This window comes from Rhipicephalus microplus, chromosome 9 (assembly GCF_043290135.1).
Source record: "Rhipicephalus microplus isolate Deutch F79 chromosome 9, USDA_Rmic, whole genome shotgun sequence".
Taxonomy (NCBI): Eukaryota; Metazoa; Arthropoda; class Arachnida; order Ixodida; family Ixodidae; genus Rhipicephalus; species Rhipicephalus microplus.
Genome location: NC_134708.1, coordinates 49356545 through 49377773, shown reverse-complemented (window position 1 = coordinate 49377773; position 21229 = coordinate 49356545). Strand labels below are relative to the sequence as shown.

At 46.9% G+C, this 21229-nt stretch overlaps 1 protein-coding gene across 1 annotated transcript in view; it reads left to right on the top strand.

The window, feature by feature from the left end:
* The window catches only part of LOC142771747 (ATP-binding cassette sub-family A member 2-like), a 46979-nt gene that overhangs the window by 3620 nt on the left and 22130 nt on the right, over positions 1 to 21229 (top strand). The window contains exons 3-7 of the mRNA XM_075873610.1: positions 1 to 10; positions 7272 to 7528; positions 10275 to 10421; positions 15726 to 15884; positions 20053 to 20234. The exon at positions 1 to 10 is cut by the window's left edge and continues 248 nt beyond it. Of these exons, the coding sequence (XP_075729725.1) occupies positions 1 to 10; positions 7272 to 7528; positions 10275 to 10421; positions 15726 to 15884; positions 20053 to 20234 (755 nt within the window). The remainder of the gene's footprint in view (positions 11 to 7271; positions 7529 to 10274; positions 10422 to 15725; positions 15885 to 20052; positions 20235 to 21229) is intronic.

The window sequence follows — 21229 nt, the reverse complement described above, 5'->3', positions numbered from 1 at the left end:
TGCTGCATGCGTGAGTGTCGAGCTGTTTTTTTATTGATTGTTGATTATGACGAGAGGAAGAAAAGTGGGGTGGGGGGTGGCTGGAGGATGTGCGCGTGTGTTAGAGATATATACAAGCTATAGACGCTTATGTGCACCACGGGCGCTCCACTGTGTTGTGCTTTCCTGAACGGCGTTTTCCGCGATGATACAGAAAAGAGAACTAGTAAAGTTTATTTATTTATTGACTGATTCATTCATTCATTCATGTGTTCATGTAACGTATTTCCGGAACCCTCAACTACGGCGTCTCTCGTAATCATATCGTGGTTTTGGGACGTTAAACCCCACATATCAATCAATCAATCAATCATGTAACGTAAAAACTCGAGAATACCAAGGGGGGAGGTAGGGGGGTAATACATAATATTATCAACGCAAACAATAAAGCACCTGGCATTTTTAGAGATCAGTGTACGACAGCTATAAAGTAAAAATTTATTTACAGCAGAAAAAATTTATTAACAGCAGAAATAAAAATTTTAGTAATTAAGCAAGCATAGTACACTGACCGTTCACATCCGGAAGGGTATCAAAGTCACCTAATAAACTTGTGCATGAAATAGTCTGTCATACAAATCAGTGTAAGTGTCATCGTCCATAAAGTGATGGAAACCAGAGGGATGCACACGAACGTACTTCGCTATAACTATGTACTTTAGATCAAACATGAAAATGTAAGACACACAAGGAGGTACTAACAACGTTACAACTATAGTGGCTGCCTCGAATTACACATCCCTAATGAAGGGTCTAAATCACAACCTAGTTTGCTACACGTTAAAAGAACACCAATAAAGTTGTAATATAATTTTGTTGGTGGCAGTTGGAATCCGGGGTAGCGCTTGACTGGAGCCCTTGGGGCGTAGCCGAGGGAGCCACTGGACACCAGGGACCGGAGCGTAGCCGATGTTGGTTCTGCCCAGGTGGAGTGCGTCTTCCTTTCGCACAAGCCAAGGTTCGACTGCCTCGAGCTCTAGATCACCTGGGAAAGTGCTTGTGCGCTTATTGCTTTCAACTTGCCTCTCCAAACGACTGCGATCGGAACGCCCTACATGTGTGTGCATGTGCATTTTAGGGGCGAAGCTTCTTATAGCGGCACCCGTTCGTCCCTCGTAGCCGTTGTAGTAGTGTGTAACAAGTATAACATTTTGACCTCCAAGGTGGTGCCGGTGAGAGATTTCTTCTGTGCGTTGTTGAACAATAAAAAATAGTGCTCAATGTACATGCCAATGGCTGCTAATGTGGAATGAGAGACAGGAGCATTCGGCTTTTAGTTAACGCGCACGCTGCGATCCCCATTAGCAGCCATTGGCATGTACATTGAGCATTATCTGACAGGAAAAGGTTAATACGTTATACTCGCTGGGCGTAACCTCCTTGGTTTTAGAAAGGTTTAGCGAGCGTTGGGCCGCAGAGCCATGAATACAGTGAAGTAGTATATACCATGAACTCAACGTGGTTAAAGGTGGGAAGTAGACACGAAGCGCAAGCCGTAAGAAAGTGTGCGTGTGCCACCTCTCGTTTAGTCCTTGGAATGTCCGCTGGATGGCGGTGCTTCTATATGGGGAAGAGAGAGAGAGAGAATTTATTTACAGAAAGGTAGAGAGGTCGGCCTGAGCTATAGTTTGCTCTGGCCTGCTACTCTACACTGGGAAAAGGTGACTGGGGAGTGAAAGAGCGATGAATGACGATGGTAAGATAGAGAGATGATATGTCCTTATTAGGCTGGGTAACTCTACAGACGTGCATCCAGTCCAGTGGCTTCCAAGAAATTGATGACGGCTCGTATAACCACATGTGTGCTGCTGGCGTCAGGCCAAGGACCTAACACAACCTCATCGGTTAATGGTCGACTAATATTTCGGCCAATCGAAAATATTTGTTGCTGACGTTCGCTTGCATATGCTGGACAGTCGCAAAATATATGTTCGAGCGTTTCTGGCAACCGACAGTGACCACAATTGGGACCTCTGCCATTACAGCCAATCAAGTGGCTGTAACGTCTCGTGTAAGCCACACCGAGGCGAATGCGGTGGATAATGCATGAGATGCTTCGCTTTAACTTGTGAGGCATACGGAACTTCATTTCCGGGTCCCATTTGTGCAGCCGCTTGTGCTGGTGTTCTGGTTTCTGCCAGTGCTCTAAAATGAAGTTTAGCATTACGCGTCGAAGTAGGATGTTAGTGTCTTGTCGAGAAAATGCGATGCACACTTCCGGGGCACTATTTAAAGCTCTCTTAGCTTCAGCGTCCGCCGCTTCATTGCCCATTATGCCACAATGAGCAGGTATCCATTGAAGTGTTACATGATGTCCATTTTTTTGTAGCAATGCCAAGAAGCTCTGCTATTTCAATCGATAAAGTATGATATGGACTTTGTCTCATGAAGCCATCGATGGTTTGAAGAGCAGCTTTGGCATCGCACAGTATCGTTCATTTACGAGCGGGTTCTGTCAACACCAACTGGAAAGGGAGAAGGCCTCAGTTCTCCTCCCTTTCCAGTCGCGCCACGTCAGCTAATGGGGCGGCTGCAAGAGGCGGCTTGACCGGTTCGGCCGGTCCCAGCACGTCGCAGCAACGCACGTGCGGCTTCAGAATGTTGAAGGTGCGACGGTGAGATGCCGTGCAAATGCTGTGTACCGCGATGCCGTGGCGACTACACCGTGGACACGAAAGTGCACGTTTTCAAGTTCCCAAGGGATCAAACTCTGAGGAACGCGTGGATACGCGCTGTGCCACGGGAAGACCTCTCCGTGACCGAGAATTCCAGGGTAAGCTTTCTTTCTGGTAGAGCATTGTTGTTTCATTGCAAATGTAAATTCAATATTTGCATATGCTCGAATAAGTGGTTCACAAGCCGCACTTTGTCAAATACTCATTGGTTTGCTCATTGTATGTAAATTTCCTTGGTAGGTATGCGAACTTCACTTCAGAGAGGAGGACATCATCCGAGAAGCCTCGCATACCGATGTGACTACTGGCCGCACAATTACAGTGCCATTATCCCATGTTCGCCTCCGCCCGGACGCTGTACCGTCCAAGTTCCCGAGAATTCAAAGTTCCCGAGAATTCAAAGAAGTTGCGCACATCGTGCCCGTGCACCGGCTAGACGCGGAGTTCCTGCACAAGATGCTGAAAAATGTGATTTGCGGGCTGGAAAAGATTGGGTACCGCGTTGTGTGTGTCGTGAGTGACAACAACTCCATGAACAGGAAAGCGATGTCTGATGTCTCACTTCGAATCGACCCCTTCCAACAGAATTGTGTATCAACACCCGTCGGACCCTGCGAGGCCGCTGTTCTTCGTTATAGACCCGGTGCACATACTAAAATGCATATGAAACAACTGGATCAACCAGAAGAATGACCAAGTATGCTTCTACTTCCCTGAGATTAAAACAGACGCAGCACAATCAGAGCGCATGAAAACAGCGTCATTTTCAACAATCAGGGATCTGCACAGCAAAGAGTGTGACCAGCTGTTGAAATATGGCTATGGGCTGTCGAGAAAAGCCCTTTACCCGTCGAATATTGAAAGGCAAAACGTAAAGCTTGACTTTTTGCTCTTGCTTTTGAAATGGCTGGATGAGTGGAAAAACAAAGGCTGCATTTGCTGGCCAACGAAGAGTCATCTGGCTTCGACACCTGTGAGAACGGTCACACAAGTGAATCAGTGCTGAAACACATCCTGCGGTGCAGCACTAACATTTTACTGAAGAACGTTTGTGGAAAGCTCAACGACAAACTTCTTGACGCTGCTGACAAGGAAAAAAAACGGAAAGCCACAACTCTCCAGAACAAATAGGTGAACAGCTTCTGATAAAGCGCAAACACAAAACGAAACTAGTTTGTGTAAATAAATGTTTCGCTCCTATAATTTGCTTCGAGTGAAATTTATTTTAAACTACGTGCATGCTCGTTCTTGCAAGAAAAAAAAGCGCCCGCTTGGTAATTCTATGCGACAACCTCTCTTGAACAGTGCTCCGTACTTTTACCAGTCCGCCCTATCGCCTGACGTCACTAGAAGAAAGCTAAGGCCTTGCCTTTCTAGAAGGTGTTGGTTCTGTCGACATGAAACGTATTGCCTCCCGAATAGCAACAAGTTCCGCGGCTGTTGATGTGGTCTTGTGATCTATCTTGAAACGTTGCGCTATCTTCATCTGCGGGATGACAAAGGCTGCAGCGGAGGTACGCGACGTGGTAGATCCATCAGTATATACGTGTGCCACACCTTCGTGCTTAGTATAAATGTGCAGCAGTGTAAGTTGCTTTAGGCCGATCAATGATACAAGGGACTTCTTCATAATCCCAGGAATCTGAAGTATGACATGTGGTCTAGGCAGGAGCCACGGAGGTGTCTCAGGAACACGTGGGGGAGAGAATCTTGGCGGTAAGGTGTTCTCGAGCTGCGATATAGCTCTTGAATAACTGCAGTCTCGGTGGCTGGCAGGGATCGCTGATAGGGGATGTTGCATGTGTCGAGTCAACAGGCGAAGGTGGACTCGAAGAGGCTCGCAGAGCACATATACTTTGATTGGCCAAGCCCAACCTTCGGCGAGAGTTCCCTTGGTTGGTGTGCATTGAGGTAAGCCCAAACATGTGCGCAACCCTTGAGCTTGGATGCTTTCTAGCGTGCTCGCACAACTGGGTTTCATGCTTGAAAGCACGGGCATGCTGTATCGTAAGTACCCTACGAATAAAGATTGGTACAGTTGCAGGAGAGCTGCCTCCGAAGGGCCCCATCTTGCTCCGGCCATGACCCGAAGAACGTGGACAAAACTCTTGAGCTTTGACTTCAAGGCTGTGACGTGTTTTGGCCACGATAGATTCCGGTCGAGGACAACACCCAGGAATTTGTGTTGCACAACAGCAAGAATTTCTGTTCCATTCACAGTTAGTGGGTATCTTGTCATTTGTTTTCGTGTAAATGAAAGCACTGCGCATTTTTCAGTTGACGGTGTGAGACCCTGGCGACGTAGGTACCTTGCTGTGATGCATGGTCACTGCACGTTGTAGTCGAGCACGCAGTTGGGGGCGCGTAGCTCCAGAAGCCCAGATGCAGATGTCGTCCGCATATATATGGGGAATATATGACGTAAAGATGTGAGATGGTGTTACTTGGAGTGTTGAATAGATGGACGAACGGACACACAGACAGATGCATGGATGGACGCTTGAACGGACGCAGGGGTGAATGCATGGACGAACGCAGGGACGGACGCACAAACAGACGCACGCACGGACGGGCGGATGGACGCATAGACGTTCACACAGACGGACGCATGGACGGACGGAAGCAAGAACGAATGGACGGACGAATGCTTCACCATACTCTCCATCATTCACCCCGTGGATATGCTGCCAATTTTTCCCTAATTTATTTTATTTCTCTCTATCTCTATCCTCTTTCTGACCCTTATTTTCCCACTTCAGCACAGGGTAGCAAACCAGTTCTTCTAGGTTAACCTCCCTGTCTCTTCTTTTTATCTGAGCAATTGTACGAAGTCGCTCGGACCACAAGATGGCGATTTAGTTTGGGTAAGTTCGTCGGGCTTTGCTATACAGGTACATGGAAAAGTAGTGATGGAAGAAGGGAGCGTTGGCACCTATAGTGTCAGCCGCCGTCTTGGAATAGCGGGAAAAAGGTCGCGCCTTCCATGCACCGGGCCTTGGCGCATAGTAACTCCAATCGAGCTGGCATTGCAAGCGCATCGTGCTTGAACACTTCAGAGCAATCGCTGAGCTCGGGGATTTTGTGCGTTGTGTTTTATGTTTGATCTTAGGGGGTGAAACGAAGGCAAGTGAAAAGTCCGGCGCGGCGGCGCCCCATGCCTCCTTCCCACTATTCTGGCTGCCAGTGCCAACTTGCCGACCTGAGTATGCTTGCCTTCGCCAGGCCTCTGACGAAGGAAGTTGCTGTTGTCTAAGCTTTAGCTCCGAGCGAGACTGTGATTTGGCCTAGTTAGAACACATTCATCTTGAAGTTCTTGCACGAGCACACGGAGACAGATGATAAACACTAATGGGTGCAATCTAACATCTGGTTTACCTTTTTGAAAACTTTCACTTGAAGACCCGTAGATTGCGCAATCTGGTAAAAAAACTATAAAGGGTGGACATAGCACAACTTGTCATCACATGCTCAATCAATAAATGACAGTAGCGAAATTTCTTCAAGTAAGACAACCGATGGATGCATAAGTTTTTTAGCTAGTCAATGTAATAGGCTTCCGTTATTTCACGCAAAGTTTGTTTGCGATGCCTATAATTTACGGTGATGCTATTACAATAAGGTGTGCGTGCGCACTCGCTGCTATGCAGCGCGAAGGTCACAGTATAGGGAGACCGTTCGACTCTACATATGTTCCCTGAGCCTCATGGTGCATATATCCACGAGGCTAAAGCTAGTGGCGTATCCAGGCGCTGGCACACCGAGCACGTGCCCCTCTCGGAGTTTCATTATGCCAGGGGACACTGAGCACGACAACCGCTGACGTCCACACTTCCCTGTGGGGTCACCACTCCAGATCAAAGACGTGGCCTCTCCGGAGCGAATTTCTGCCGATACGCCAGTGGCTGCAGCGGTAGTCTTTCACCGCTGCAGCCAGTGGCGAGTATCCCAGTCAGTATGTTGCCCTGAATAATGTCATGCATGGATGGATATCAGTCACATTGTTACGTGAGAGAAGAGATGCTGGATCGACGAGACTGTGGGTAAAATATGAGACCAGCAGTTATGGTGTGGTAGGCTAATCAGCACCAGAGCGGAGACACACACTCGCATGGTGCTTAACTCTTAAAGGTATATCAATCAATCAATCAATCAATCAATGAAGCTTTATTTTCATAAATAGATATATGCAATTACAGGGATTATTTGGACCGATAGCCTAAAGTGGCTAGTGGACGGTCCAATACAATGTGCAACATAAAAAAGTGTACAGGTCAGCTCTGAGGTATATGTTGCGGCGAGAGAAGAGAGACGTAAGATGGCGTTGAAGGCGGCCGACGGGGCCTTGCCGATCTCGCCACTTTATTTCACGCCTGAAGCGGAGCATCGGTGGCTGTCCACGTCCGACACGCCAGGCGCGTGAGCTCGTTCTCTTTTTTCTAGCTCTAGCTATGCATGAGCTGCGCGAGAGGCGTGGCGCGGTGGCCAAGAAAATGATGATTATAATCATGCACTACATATACATAGCAAGTGGGACATTGTGTTTTTGTGTGCTTTCAGACAAGGACTCTCCGGACCCCTCCGAGTACATGATCCGTCCACTCGACGTGAACACGTACTCCGCCTTCTACGAGTTCGTCACCCTCTCGGTTGAAGGGCTGGCGGCGTTCGTGCTCCTGCTGTGCCTCGAGTCATGGATCCGCAAGCAAGACCGAGCCTTGAGCGCACTGGACTCTTCCGCCTACGAAGAGGGCGCCGTGTCTTTACAGCGACCGTCCGGCGCCGTGGCCAAGAATTTGGTTGTGGATGGCAAAAAGGTGAACTTTTGACGATGTTCTCCACTGGATTTTCCCGTAACCTCCACAATCCTAATGAGGCCGCGCAATGTTTTTTGAGCATGGTCAGAAAACTTTTTAAACAGCTGAAGCGCAAAAAAGGGTTAACAATGGACTAAGAGCACAACGGGGACATCACTTCAGCTGCTTAAGGCATGTAACAAGCCCGCTCCCACACGTTCCCGATCGGTAATTGAGGCTCCTTTGAACACGCGAGCCGAAATTCGTAGCGCAGCCCACACTGAGCGGATTTTGTGGCTGACAGTTCTCCCATCCGCGAAGTCCTCTCTCTTCGAGAGAAAAAGAAAAATAACATTTATTTATACATCCGGCGTGTAGGAAGTCCTGGCCTCGCAGGGCGCCGATGTTCCCTATCTTAAGATTACGGCTATTAGCGTCCGATAATATCAGAGCCTTCAACTCGACGACCACTCACTGATCGGGGCGTCGTCCGCGGACTTCTCTAACCGTCTGCCTTTTCCCCCTTTCCTGCCATTCTTTACTTCTCTCTCTCTCTCCTTAAAACCTCCTTATCCGTTTCCTTGTGAACCTGTGCTGAGGTGTATAGCACTTTGATGCAACAGACAGTTGCAATGTTCATTTTTCTATTAAATTTATCCTCGTGTAAAATGCATTCTGCCGGGCTGGAAACAATTCTCAGTGAGCTAGAAATAATTCCCTCTTCTCTCCACAAATGGTGCCATAAGCCTACATCATAAAACAAAGGTGCACGACCATCGGCTGATTTGAACAGCGTGAGCTGCGTAGTTACCGGGGCCGCCACAAGATGTCACCACGTGTCCTCACTCTCACTAGCGATGACACGAAAGCTAAGTCGCACGTTCAAACAAAAAACAAACAAACAATAAAGTACTAATGTTCATGACAAGCACTGACGAAGCGACGTATCTTCTTGGCCCCTTGTCATTTCCTTCCCTTCCCTGCGTGCGCTCGCTAGCACCAAATGAGAGTGAAGGCGCAAGAAGCGTGCGAAAAATCTTGGGAACACTGCTCGTACGTGATGCATTCTAAAGAAAATTTGCGGCAGTCAACTCGTGAGGCAATGAGGTCTTATAGTGAATCCAGTGGATCACTACCTGCTGAAATCATGCGGGACCCTTTTAAAGCTTCCCACCAGCCATTGAAAATAGCTGAGCCATTCGTATCAGCAAAGTGCACATAATACCTTACAAGTGGCTAGCGGATACCCCAATTCTCTGCAGAAAGATGAACAATGGCATAACGAGTACTACTCTATAGTTCCTAAGTATTAGGATAATGTAGGGTGCAGGAGGTAGCTTGCAAGTGTACTCACAGCAGTTACCTCAAGGGCAATAATAGCGAAAGTTGGGCTAGTTGTTAGTTCATGTTTGGGTAACAGCGTAAAAATATTGACAAGGACAGAGGAGGAGACAATGCCGCGCTGAAGGGAGTATACAACGGGCTCCAGGAAGAACGCTCTTCAGCATTCACTGTGATTGTGCTGCCTGTTCCATGCACCCTGGCGCCTTTTAACACGAAATTGTTTCATGTCAGGGCCTACTAAGACTTCAGGGACGTACTTGCACCAGGAAATGATGTCGAAAAATGATGCATTATTTTCCCGTACCCTGTCCAATGTTTCACGTCTGCACTGGGCCGGTCTGGTTAGAAAAAGTGGTTAATGATTTAGAGTACTTAACATTAACATTAGATAGAGACATTAACATTAGATAGCTAAACTGCTTTTTTTTTCGCCCATGTGACCACTTCTTTCCTCTGCGCTTATAAGCACCTGATGCTGCAGTTGAAGCCTATTATAAAGAACCCCGATGTAGCGAATTAGCCATTATAGCGAAATAAATATTAACTTTGGGCGGTCACTGTACATTTAGGTGACATTCATTCTTTGCACAAGAAAACATAAAAAAATGACTCCATATCCACGAAGTGAATGATGATGAGTGGGCGAAGCTCCGGAGGTAAACCTGGTAAACTATGAATCCTCCGTACGTTTTACCCACTCGATTTTATTACAACGCTGCCCCTAGCGTACGTGGCCGCCCTAAATCGAACTATTGCCTTCGACCAATGACGCGCGCCATATGTTACATCATTCCTATTTTATAGCATCTCGCATCTTTCATCATCAACTACAAGTACTGCCGTCTGGTTTACAACATCTTGCATCCTTTCGTCAGCCTTATCCATCCGGCGACTCCGAGCGCGCGCCAACAGCGAACGGATTTTATTACAACGCTCCCCCTAGCGTACGTCGCCGCACTAAATCGAACGATTGCCTTCAACCAATGACACGCGCCATATGTGACATCATTCCTATTTTATAAGATCTCGCGTCTTTCATCAACTACAAGTACCGCTTTCTTGTTTATAACATCTTGCATCTTTTCATCATCAGCTACAAGTACCACCATCTAGTAAACACTACAAGAACTAAACGAGAGGTGGCTACATACAGGAGACGGTACCGCCATCTAGTGAACACTGCAAGAACTAAACTAGAGGTGGCTACATACAGGGGACGGTACCGCCATCTAGTGAACACTGCAAGAACTAAACTAGAGGTGGCTACATACAGGCTACAGGGGACGCACAGCCCACGCCCTAAGGAGCTTCGCCCCTAAAGAAAGGAAGACAACTCGGGATATAGGCTGTAACGAAGAAATAGCACCAGAAAATTTACCAGTGGCTCCGTAAGTTTATGCTCTCCTCGTATCACACTCTCAAGGATGAAGACACGGACGTGGCTCTCGAAAACAAGCTGGTGAAGGCCCTGGTGAACTCTCAGGCCCCTGTCTCCGCCTCGCGGCCATTCGTGATAGTGAATCGGCTCTTCAAGGCCTACGGCTACATTGAGTGCAACCCAGTATTGCAGGTACGCTCTCGAGCGGTATTGTAGGCTATATTGAACCTGTCTAATCGAAACGACTGCTATATGCAATATACGTCCACCCCAGTCCGGAACACACCTCGTCCATCTGGGATCCTCGTCAAGTCACATTAATTAACGAAATCGAATCAGGTACAACATCGCGCTGTTTGTTTTGTCGTAGGTAATTATCAACACACTGCTAGAGTCACATTATTGAAGAGTACGCTACATATCCCGACTGCTCTCTACTCGCAGAAAGGAATCGCGCTTGTATTTCATAAAGCCTATTACCACAATGCATTCTTTCGCTCACTTTGGATTCGCCCGGTACCGTACAATTCAGCTCGTTTTGATCACGTGCATAAGGTCAACGTACGTCGTCGCAACACCTTAGCTTCTTCACAATAAATCTTTTATAAGACCTCAGTAGATTGGAATGAATCTACCTTGATCATTAGTAATCATCACCAACCCCACTCATTTTAATGTAGCACTAATGAACATGCAATCGTGAATTGCACTAACGAGCATAACTATTATTAGCTGTTGAGTGTATTTTTTGGGTTTTGAGTTCAAATGCATTTTAATGAAGTGTATTCTTTGCATGTAACAGTTACTGCTATATTTATCTTTACGATAGTGTGTTGGCATAATCCTGTATTTATTTTGCTGTTCAACTACATTTCCGCCCCTCCCCTCTACAATGTACAATTGTACCCTCAACATTTCCCAAATCAATAAATAGATAGATATTTTCCTAGGATTTGTAGGTACCGCTATCTTGGGCTGTTAAGTATACGTTCTCTTGTTTTCGTTAATGCCGATGTGAATGAGTAAGGCCGTGAACCATCGTGTGTACCAAGTCAATCATTGTAATGTGTGTGCGTCTACCGTAGCACTGCCAGTTTAGTTGTTCAATATGCAAAACACAAAAAGTTAACCACCCAACGTGGCGGAACTGAAAGGCTCCGTAAAATTGTCTATACATTAAGTTTTGAGCGAAATGACAACTTATTTGTTTGTTTGATTCATTACACGAAATGTTAACGGTAATCAGCAGGTTATCAAGTCAAAGAAAATATATGTAGGAGACTTCATTCGTAGAAATTATGGTTTAAATGTAAGGAAAACGAAGTGGTCGACAAGACAGCTTGCCGCGGGCAGGAACCGAACCTGCGACCTTCGAATAACGCGTCCGATCCTCTACCAATGAGCTACGACGGCGGTCGTCCTTCAGCATACTTGTTCGGTTTATACCAGGTGTTAATTTTTATAGAAAATGCAGATTTCAAAATAAAATTCTGAGTCATGCTCAAGTCCCGGAGGCGCTGAGAAATGGCGTTCATTGTATACTCGTTGTTGGGATGAAGGGATAAATACCATCGATTGAGAACAAAAAGACAGCTTTGGTCTTAGAATAATTAATATTAATTACGGCATAGAAGTAAATCAAGTGATTGAGTAATGATTTAGAGAGAAATAGAAATGAATGAAAGCGGTCGAAAAAAAGCACCATTGCCAGCCGTTGGGCATGAGCCTGCCATTTTCGTATTGCGCGTGCGATGCTCCACCATTTCGAAGGCTGTGTTCATTCTGGCCCCAATGTTTTCGCCCCCTCCCCCTGCGCTACTTAACGCGTACTCTGAATCGATTTCTGCAAATTTTGTTGCGACAACGTGCAGAGATTATCACTCTCGGCCATGCTATAGCTCACGTAATCCAGGGGAAGCTGTGTTTTAAAAAAGAAGTGTTTAGCGATTTAGAATACGTGGTATAATCTACTATGGGAGAACAGAAATGGTTAAGAATTTAAAGTACATAGTACTTAACTGTGGGAGAGCTGGAAGCTGTCTCGTTTGACTCACACGTTATGAGAGATGTGTTACATGTGAGAGACATGTGAGACATGTGTGTCTCGCTTTCCTGAGTTGAGGGTATAATGTTAATTTTTTTTCAGAATGATTAGCATCCTTGTCCAACCTCTCTCCTGTGTTTCTTTCTCAATCACAATACATACTATTGTTTTTTGTTATTTTCACTTACACCTTACATTACCGATTACACCTAATTTTTGATAACATCGTCATTTCGTTGTATCTGCATCTCAGTAGTTATGTAATCTTGCTGTCTCTGCTACTGTCACTTCCAGTCAAATACTTATGTTTATACTACATAGGATGTCCCAGTTCAGCTTACACTATGGGATCTTTTTCTGTATGGCCTTATTTTGTACATTGTTTTGAAGAGAGAAAAAATAAAATTTCTTTTGATTTGATTTGACGATTTGAGTGATACAATCTGTCGCAGTCCTTAGCCTGTGTGGTGTAGTACAGTGACGGTGTTTGTGAAGTGTGGTGGCACCGTGGCGTTGCGTACAACGTGCTCGGATGCGACGGCAGCGGTGCTTCTCGATTGAGCGGCGGAGAGGCGACGATGACGTCGACCAAGGATCTTCTCTCCAGCCTGCTCGACACCGTTCTGCCCTTGACTCGTCTTGGACTGTCTCATCTTCTTTTTCTTCCTCGGTGCCTTCTTCACGTTGGTGTTCACAAGCGCCTTGGCCACGCGAACTTTCGCGCGAACTTTCTCTTCTTTCGGCGGGCCGTAGTTTCACGCGCGGCATTTCGTGCCGACGTCATCGTCGTCTCTCCGCCACTCAATCGAGAAGCAGCACTGCCGTCGCCTCCGAGCACGTTGTTAACGACGTGAACACCTACTCCGCCTTCTACGAGTACGTCACACTCTCGGTTGAAGGGCTGGCGCTGTTCGTGCTCCTGCTGTGCCACGAGTTGTGAATCCACAAGCAGGACCGAGCCTTGAGTGCACTGAACTCTTCCCTCTACGAAGAGGGCGCCGTGTCTTTACAGCGACCGTCGCGTCACTATAGACTCCATGCAGCGAGACGGGCGCGCCGCCGAGCGGCCGTCGGAGAAGACAAACGTTGAGAGCCCGAGCAGAACGAAACACTTCCCAACGATCGCTAGCACGTAGTTTATCTGAATCATGAACTGCTGCGTAGTCGATTGTAGTAACAGGTACACGCCGTGTCCTGCGGGAACGAAGTTTCACAGTTTCTCGACCGGTCCCTGCTTTATTAGGCATCGAAATAAGTGTATCACGGCTGTGGGACGTAAAAAGTGTTTAGTTCCCCTTTCCTCTGCCGTCTCGCATTCTGCCAATGCGTGCTTGAATTGGTCTGAGACACCCTCTGCAGGTGCGATGGTCTTGCGTGATCATCGCACCTGCAGCCATAGAGCTGCCATAGAGCTGATGAGAAAAACCCATGCAAGAAATTTAATTTCAGATTAAGGCTTATGGGACGTTTTAATGGACCTTAATAATTACTACCGCGCAGTGTGCCGTTCGCAGGTTTGAGGAATGCGATGAGAGGTCAACTAGTGCTTGCCTGAGTTGTTGGGTCCATCAGTGAAAGGTCAAATCGAGTTACGCAGCATTTCACCGTAAACACGAGTAGCCACCCAGCAGCGTATGTGCACTCGATAGTATCAAGCTAGTACGTCAGTTGGTTGGTTGGTCCTTATTAAACAAACGCAAGGCACCATAGGGGATCGCCCATGCAATCGGTGGCGCCTTGTTATATGAATGATATTGTTTATAAATCTCCAAACCATTAGCAATATATAATTTTCCATAGAACTAATTAGCTTAATTCACGAAAAAAGTGTAATGTCGTTGAAGAATGAGTTTCACTTACATAACCTTGAAGTTCGATTCGTTTCGTCTCACATAGCAAATCGCATATGGCATCCCAAACGCTCCTTTGTCTAAAACCAAGTGTTGTAGCTCCAAAGGAAATAAACGCCGGAAGTAATGAATTGAATCCCATTTTTTGGCTTTGGTTCATTCAAAAGCCTTTTTCTTTGAATGTTAAGCAATCTGCATGTTAGGAAAAAATGATGCAGTGCGTATTGTATAGCAGAACCATACAGGGTAAGAAGCGATGCTTTGCGAATGCTGTAGCGACGCATGTGCATGTCGGTGTTTTTTTCGGAAACCGACGTAAACAACGCAAGATGTTATAGTGAATGAAAGAGACGTGACTGTGGCCGAAGTGACCGTGCTGTCGTCGTCAGCACTCTACAAGGTGAAGCGAAAGAAGGAACGGGGCATGCGCCGTCCTCGCTGGACTAAATCTCGTGTTATCTTTCTCGCCCGCGTCTCAAGCTTTTATCATGAGCTGCGCGAGCGGCGAAGTAAAGACTATGATCATGATCGGCGATGATGATTCCGCGACAATTTCAGTGATGATTTGTGGGGTTTAACGTCCAAAAACCACCATATGATTATGAGAGACGCCGTAGTGGAGGGCTCCGGAAATTTCGACCACTTGGGGTGTTTAATGTGTACCCAAACCTAAGCACACGGGCCTACAACATTTCCGCCTCCATCGGAAATGTAGCCGCCGCAGCCGGGATTCGAACCCGCGACCTGCGGGTCAGCAGCCGAGTACCTTAGCCACTAGATCACCGCGGCGGGGCCACGACGATTTCAAAGAAAGCACTCAGCGAGACTCGGTGGCTGAAAATCGCGGTGGCACGACGCCGCAACAAACGAGCACGCCAGTTTCTACGGTGAGTGGCCGTGGAGCCGTCGATATTTCTAAACGCCCCGAGTATTTTGCAAGTACGCAAGTAGGGGGCAAGCATCGATAATAATCTAAGTTCGAAAAAAATGAAAGCTTGCCGCGATAGTTATGCAGCCAGCCTCATGCATTACGCACACCGGACGCACGCGTTTAGCCGCCATTCCTGGCGACGGGCAGCAAAGCACTCACTAACGCAAAAAAAACGTGGCCTCTTTCGTGAAGCTTTTTCCATTTATTCATGGTGACATCGGGGAAGATTGTCCCCCTGCGATATCTATAAATTCTGCTCGAAGCACTCACTAACCCGCCGGCCACGGGCGCTTGTGCCACCATAGCTATCAAAGCAATTAGGCGCTGCTGTCTGCTACGACTCTCAACGTTGCGCTCCTGTTACACCACAAGGGGCGCTGCGCGTGCCTTTCAAGGCGCCCCCATAGGCCCCGCACGGAGTGTGTATACTACGCCACAGCCTGTCGCTACACCGTCGCGTTGCTGTACTACACCACAGCCTGCCTCTATTTCTGGACGAGCACGCCACGTGCAAGCTCTCAGTAGCAATTAGGGTCGCCTCTAAATATTTTATCTGCTTGACGACGTCTCATTATTTTCATCAGTTTATTGCTTGACGTTTTATCTGTTTAATCTGAGCACCGACCCAGCGTGCTATGGGTGGGATCACGTGATGCGTTTGGCCTCCACAGGGACTGACCTTCACGGTGCGCAACGGAGAGTGCTTCGGCTTGCTCGGCGTCAACGGTGCGGGCAAGACGACCACCTTCCGCGTGCTCACGGGCGAGATTCTTCCCAACTACGGGGACGCCATCATCGCGAACTTCTCCATCGTCCATGACAGGAAGAACGTGAGTGATTCGGCTCCTGCTTATCTCTCAGAGGGTGGCTACCCCTGTTCGAAGACGTTACGATTAATCGGAACATACCATTGCGAACTAGACCTGCGGAATGTCGCAAGGTGGCGGAATAGTTAAAGACAAAAAAATGACTACCACCCATTTGTAGCAAGAAATTACAAGGCGATCTTCATGGATTTTTCAGAAAGGATGCTTTACAGCTGCGGACAATTTGTGTTGATTTGAGGATTGAACCCGGGACAAACGACTGCCCCAGAAAAGCTTTGTTTTGGGCTTCCGTACCTTTACTAGGACGGATTTTTGGCGAAAATCTTTGTTTGGGAGAAACTCGAGTGGATTTACTTTCAGCTTCGTTCTACAAGCGGGTGGTTGTCAATTTTCTTTAACTTAATAAGAGCAGCATTCTGCGCAAGTTGGTAATTCATTACTTCATTACTTGAGTATGACTGCACAACGAAAAAAAAAACACGTGGACAAAGAACAATACGGCCCCGGTGTAGGCTGCATTTTTCACGATGCCACTGTGCATGTACCCTTCTCCATGTAGAAATGTCGTGGAACGCCTCTTGATCGCGGAGGCTTTTTGTTTGAGCGATACCGGTTGTACCAGCCTCTATTGAAACGACAGAGAGAATTAGCGGATTGTGATAGTTGTGTATCCTTAGTTATTTTTCGTGTCGTCGTACTCCAGGAAGGACTTTACACATTTCTCTATTTAATGTGTTGTGAATCGCAGTACTTGTGCGCGAAAGTTTTGTTGCCATTCCTAAATATTTTGTTTTTTTTTTCCTATGCGCCGCTTACGAATCAAGGTGGCCCAAGACACGTTTTTAATGCGGCAGCGTTCAATGACACTTTGTCGCAGAAAATGAAGTGCCCGTGTCAGCGAGGGCACGAAAGTTGAAGGTAGAGCCGGGATCGGATACAGGCATGTGGTGTGGGACTCAAGTATTCTCCCATCGTCCCCTACTGCTTGAAGGAGCTTCGGAAAAAGGCTCTATAGACTATTTTATGGAGGGGCCTCAGTGCCGCCATGCTGGGCTGTTAGCATTTGTGTTTTGCGTATTTAACGACTAAACGAACTGTGCTACAGTAGACAAGTACGCATATGTCTTATTTATTTTCATCGATATATGCAAAAACAACACAAAATCTACTTAACAGCCCGAAGCGGTTTTGCCGATATGTCTCGGGCGAAATACTACAGAGGCTTCATCTACTGCGAGGAGTCATGTTAACAGGCTTACGTGGCTTGACTGTCACTAGGCGTCACGCCACGTGAGTTTTGTAGGTGGTTGGCAGCTGCCCATTCATTACAAAGTGCTCAGGCATAATACGTCATCGTCGTAATTAGCCATAGCATGAACGAAGTATGCAGCTTCGTCAGAACGCGTAATAACGTGCTAGCTTTATACAAAGGTCATTTTACAGAAGTTCCCGTGTCTTCGCCGAAATCGAACCAGTGCGTTTTGAGTTGCAGGCAGATGTCCTAGCACGGGAACATGCCATTGTTTGACGCCGTTGAAAAAATTAATAATAAAATAAAATAATATGCATGTGTCATGTCAGTGTGAGGAGTCATTTTACCAATGCAATAATCAGTGATAGTTGCGTGAAACCGCGCTAAGCGTCTCACCAAGTGATTCGCGCAGCAAGTCTATGGTTTTGAAGGCCAAAACAGAACAAAGTGCTAAGGCATATATATTCATCATAACCAGCTACATTAACAAAATGCAGATGGGGAAGGACATGTATATCGTTACGAACACGCAGTGGGTATACTTCGGTAACTCGCAAAGTGATTAATTACGGCGTATAGCGGCTATAGTAGTTGCAGTGGGCATCTTAGGATAGCTCTAAACAGTGGAGATATATTTTTCTCCCGACGAAGTTTATGCGTGCTTGGAGAGGCGAAGCCTGGTTAGCGAAGGAGGAGATGCAAGCAGTGTCCGATTGTGTCATCGCGTTCTGCTCATGAAGGCTAAACGAGTTCTCGAAGTGTTTGTCGTACATCGCTACTTCGCTGAATGGTGAAGTGTACGCAGTGGCCACTCCGCAACTGGACTTGCAGTTAGCGCCCCGAAAGTGTTTACCGCGGCGAATGTCCACCGGCGTTTCTTTGCTCGCGGCATACGTTCCAGGTGCCCACCGAAAAGCGAAGTATGCCCAGCGAACCGGGAAGTGATACGAATAGGGCCAGTTTGCTGAACATTTTGAAACTCGCACGAAGCTAGAAACACGAAAAACACAGGTGAGTACCAAACTGCTGTTCATTGGCAGCGCATGCTGAAAAACTGGTAAATTTCCACGCATGCGCTGTGGCATAATGCTAGAGGCGTATCGGATTGGAAGTAATAGGTCCGCTTGCGTCATTGATGCATCTATTTCACTCTATCAATACGAGTGGTCCTTCGTGAATGAACTGCTCACTTGATGGATTGTCTGTGGTAACTCTTGTGTGAATGTGTGGAAGTTTACCTGTTTTTCAGCCTGCGCTGGCAATAAATAGTTCGTGGTTTGGCGGTCGTCTGTCTCTTTCCTCTACTCAGTTTTTCGTGTTTCTAGCTTTGTACCAGTTACAAAACGTTCAGCAAACTAATGCGCCAACCAGCTTGCTCAAAAACAAGTTCTTTTGGACCAGGACCCGATTACGCTACCGTGTCTGTCTAAGAGTTGATCAGAAAGACCGTAACTTTCGGTACCTCTTTGGTCCCTTTGTGAGGAATAGGAGAGACGTAAACTCGCAAAGGCTCATGGGATGCACGTGGTCTGCACCGGCTTCCGGTTCAATGGCTCTCCGTGTGCTGCGTCACTCCTTGGGTGTCAGTGTTACTCGCTTTCTTCATGGCAACTCAACGCGTATATGCGGCGAATTTCTAGCGTACGTTAGCGTGGCTCCACTTAGGATTGACGAAAAAAAGGGAAGCATGTGCTAGGTTGGGTAGTCACGTTCTTAAACTAATTGTATTCTTGCATATTAGCCATGATTTCCTTGTGAGGTGCCTATTTTTACGTGTTTCCGTCTGTGAGGGGCACTCAGATATTTTTACATTCGTATACTTCTAGTACACCTTGTATTCTTCACAGTAGCTAAGGGGCATCCTATGTGCTACTAAAACTACGCGTTCAGCGGCGACGGCATGGCTAAATGTTCAATAGTTCATTCGTGAAGGACCTTGACTAGAATGCAGTGCTGACAAAGATTTGAAAGCGAAATATGGTGGCGGCACTTTCTCATTTTAATTGAAGTCAAACTCATTAGGCGTTTGCCTATTACATCGCCTTGGTGAACAGGCTGGCCGACGTGACGCTCTTCTCATAGTCGGGTGGCGCGTAATTATTCATTCTGCTCGCATGTGCACCAGATAAGCGTTAGTATGCTTACTACGAAAGAAGTGTCAGGGGAAGAGCTAGCTGGCTGTACGTTGCGCGGCTGCAGTGCGTTTTAGCGTAATTGCCGTATACGTTTGTCATAGCCACGTAGACAATCATTGGGGTTGTGCTGATGAAAAACTACGCATCCAAATGGCTTTCGTGCTTCCGTTTTGACGCCTCAGTTCCTCTTTCGTAGTGGCGTAATGTCGACGGCACGTCGTTAACCTGACGTGGAACTTTACAGATAGCGCCTCTACGTGAATGCCAAATGTGTCAAACAAACGAAACCACCCAAGCAAGATTTCACACAAATATCACCACCTGAAGCTAGGCATCCAAAGGGTGGCTCTACTTATTACCAAAATACCTATTTCCATTTTCTACCTGCGTTCCAAGGGAATGTGAACATCCTTTTTTTTTGGTGATCGAACTGGAGCAACCGACAGCTGCACAAGCAACCACAATTGCGCGAGCGATTGGATTGCAATGCAATTGAAAGAAAAGACGTGTCTACAGCTCCGTAAATGTGGTCGGCGAAACAGCGCGCCACAGATATGTTGAACTGCAAGCCGATGCAGACAATGCTTCCCATGAGCCTTTGCTGCTTTACACCTCATTTATGGAGTGTATCGATTGTGGAAGCAGATTTTGTTCTTTATGCGGTCTTACTAAGATAACACGTAGCGGCGAGTTTCGGTACGATCGTGTACCGCTTACCCATAAGTAAATTGGTGAAGCCTCAAGCGCACGTAACAGAGCCTGTGTACCTGGCCTTGCGTCGCAGTGTTGGCACTACATGGGCTATTGTCCGCAACGCGACGGGCTGCTGGACATGCTGACGGGCGTGGAGACAGTGCTGTTCTTCGGACGCCTACGGGGCATTCCCATTACGAACGACTATCTGTCGGCGCTGCTCAACATCTTCCGCCTGCAAGAGATTGCCGACTACCTCGTCGGCACGTACAGGTTCGTGTCTTCTTAACGCGAACATCTTTTCGTTGCTATCTCGTCGAGCTTTCGCGATGTATTTGTTGCTTATCGAAGCCAAGAGTTTAACGAAAACTCGTCTGGTCAGGAATGCTTGTGCCAAAAGGAAGACGCGGACCAAATATAAAAAGAACTCTTAAACGAAATAACGTTTTGCTTCCGTATGCGGGGGCCTTGTTCGCAGTGAAGCAATGCGACAAGGTTTAAAGGGGAGCGATGATTGAGTATGCACAGATACGCACAATAAATATGATTAGGGATGCACAAAAGCGTGCGTTAGCAGAATGTAGGGTAGCGTCAATGGGTTTGAGTGTGCGAAATATTAGTCTTGATTAGTAATAAAATCGCAAGGTTAGATTCATTTCAATGTTTATAGCACACGTGCCCTGGCCCAGTCAATATCGGGTCCGTTTGATATAGAGCGTGGAGAGCATTAGAAGAACGATTGTCATTTAGGGGACGCAGGTCCTTAAAGTGGTACCCGTTCGTTCCTCGTAGTAGTGCGTAACATGTCTTACGATTTGACCTGCAAGGTGGTGCCGGTGGGAGATTTCTCCTGTGCGTTGTTGAACAATGAAAAATTCGCAGCGTGTGCGTTAACTAAAGGCTGAATTCTCCTGTCTCCCATTCCCCATTAGCAACCATCGACATGTACATTGAGCACTATCTGACAAGAAAGGTTTGCTACTTTATACTCGCTGGGCGTAACCTCCTTGGTTTTAGAAAGGTTTAGCGAGCGTTTGGCCGCTGTGCCATGAATACAGGGAACTAGTATACACCATGAACTCGAGGTGGTTAAAGGTGGGAAGTAGACAAGAAGCGCAAGCCGTAAGAAAGTGTGTGTGAGTGCCACCTCTTGTTTAGTCTTTAAAATGTCCACTGGATGGCGGTGCTTCTATATGCGGAATATATGATGAAACGATGCGAGATGGTGGTATTTGAAGTGTCGACTAGATGGACGAACGGACACACAG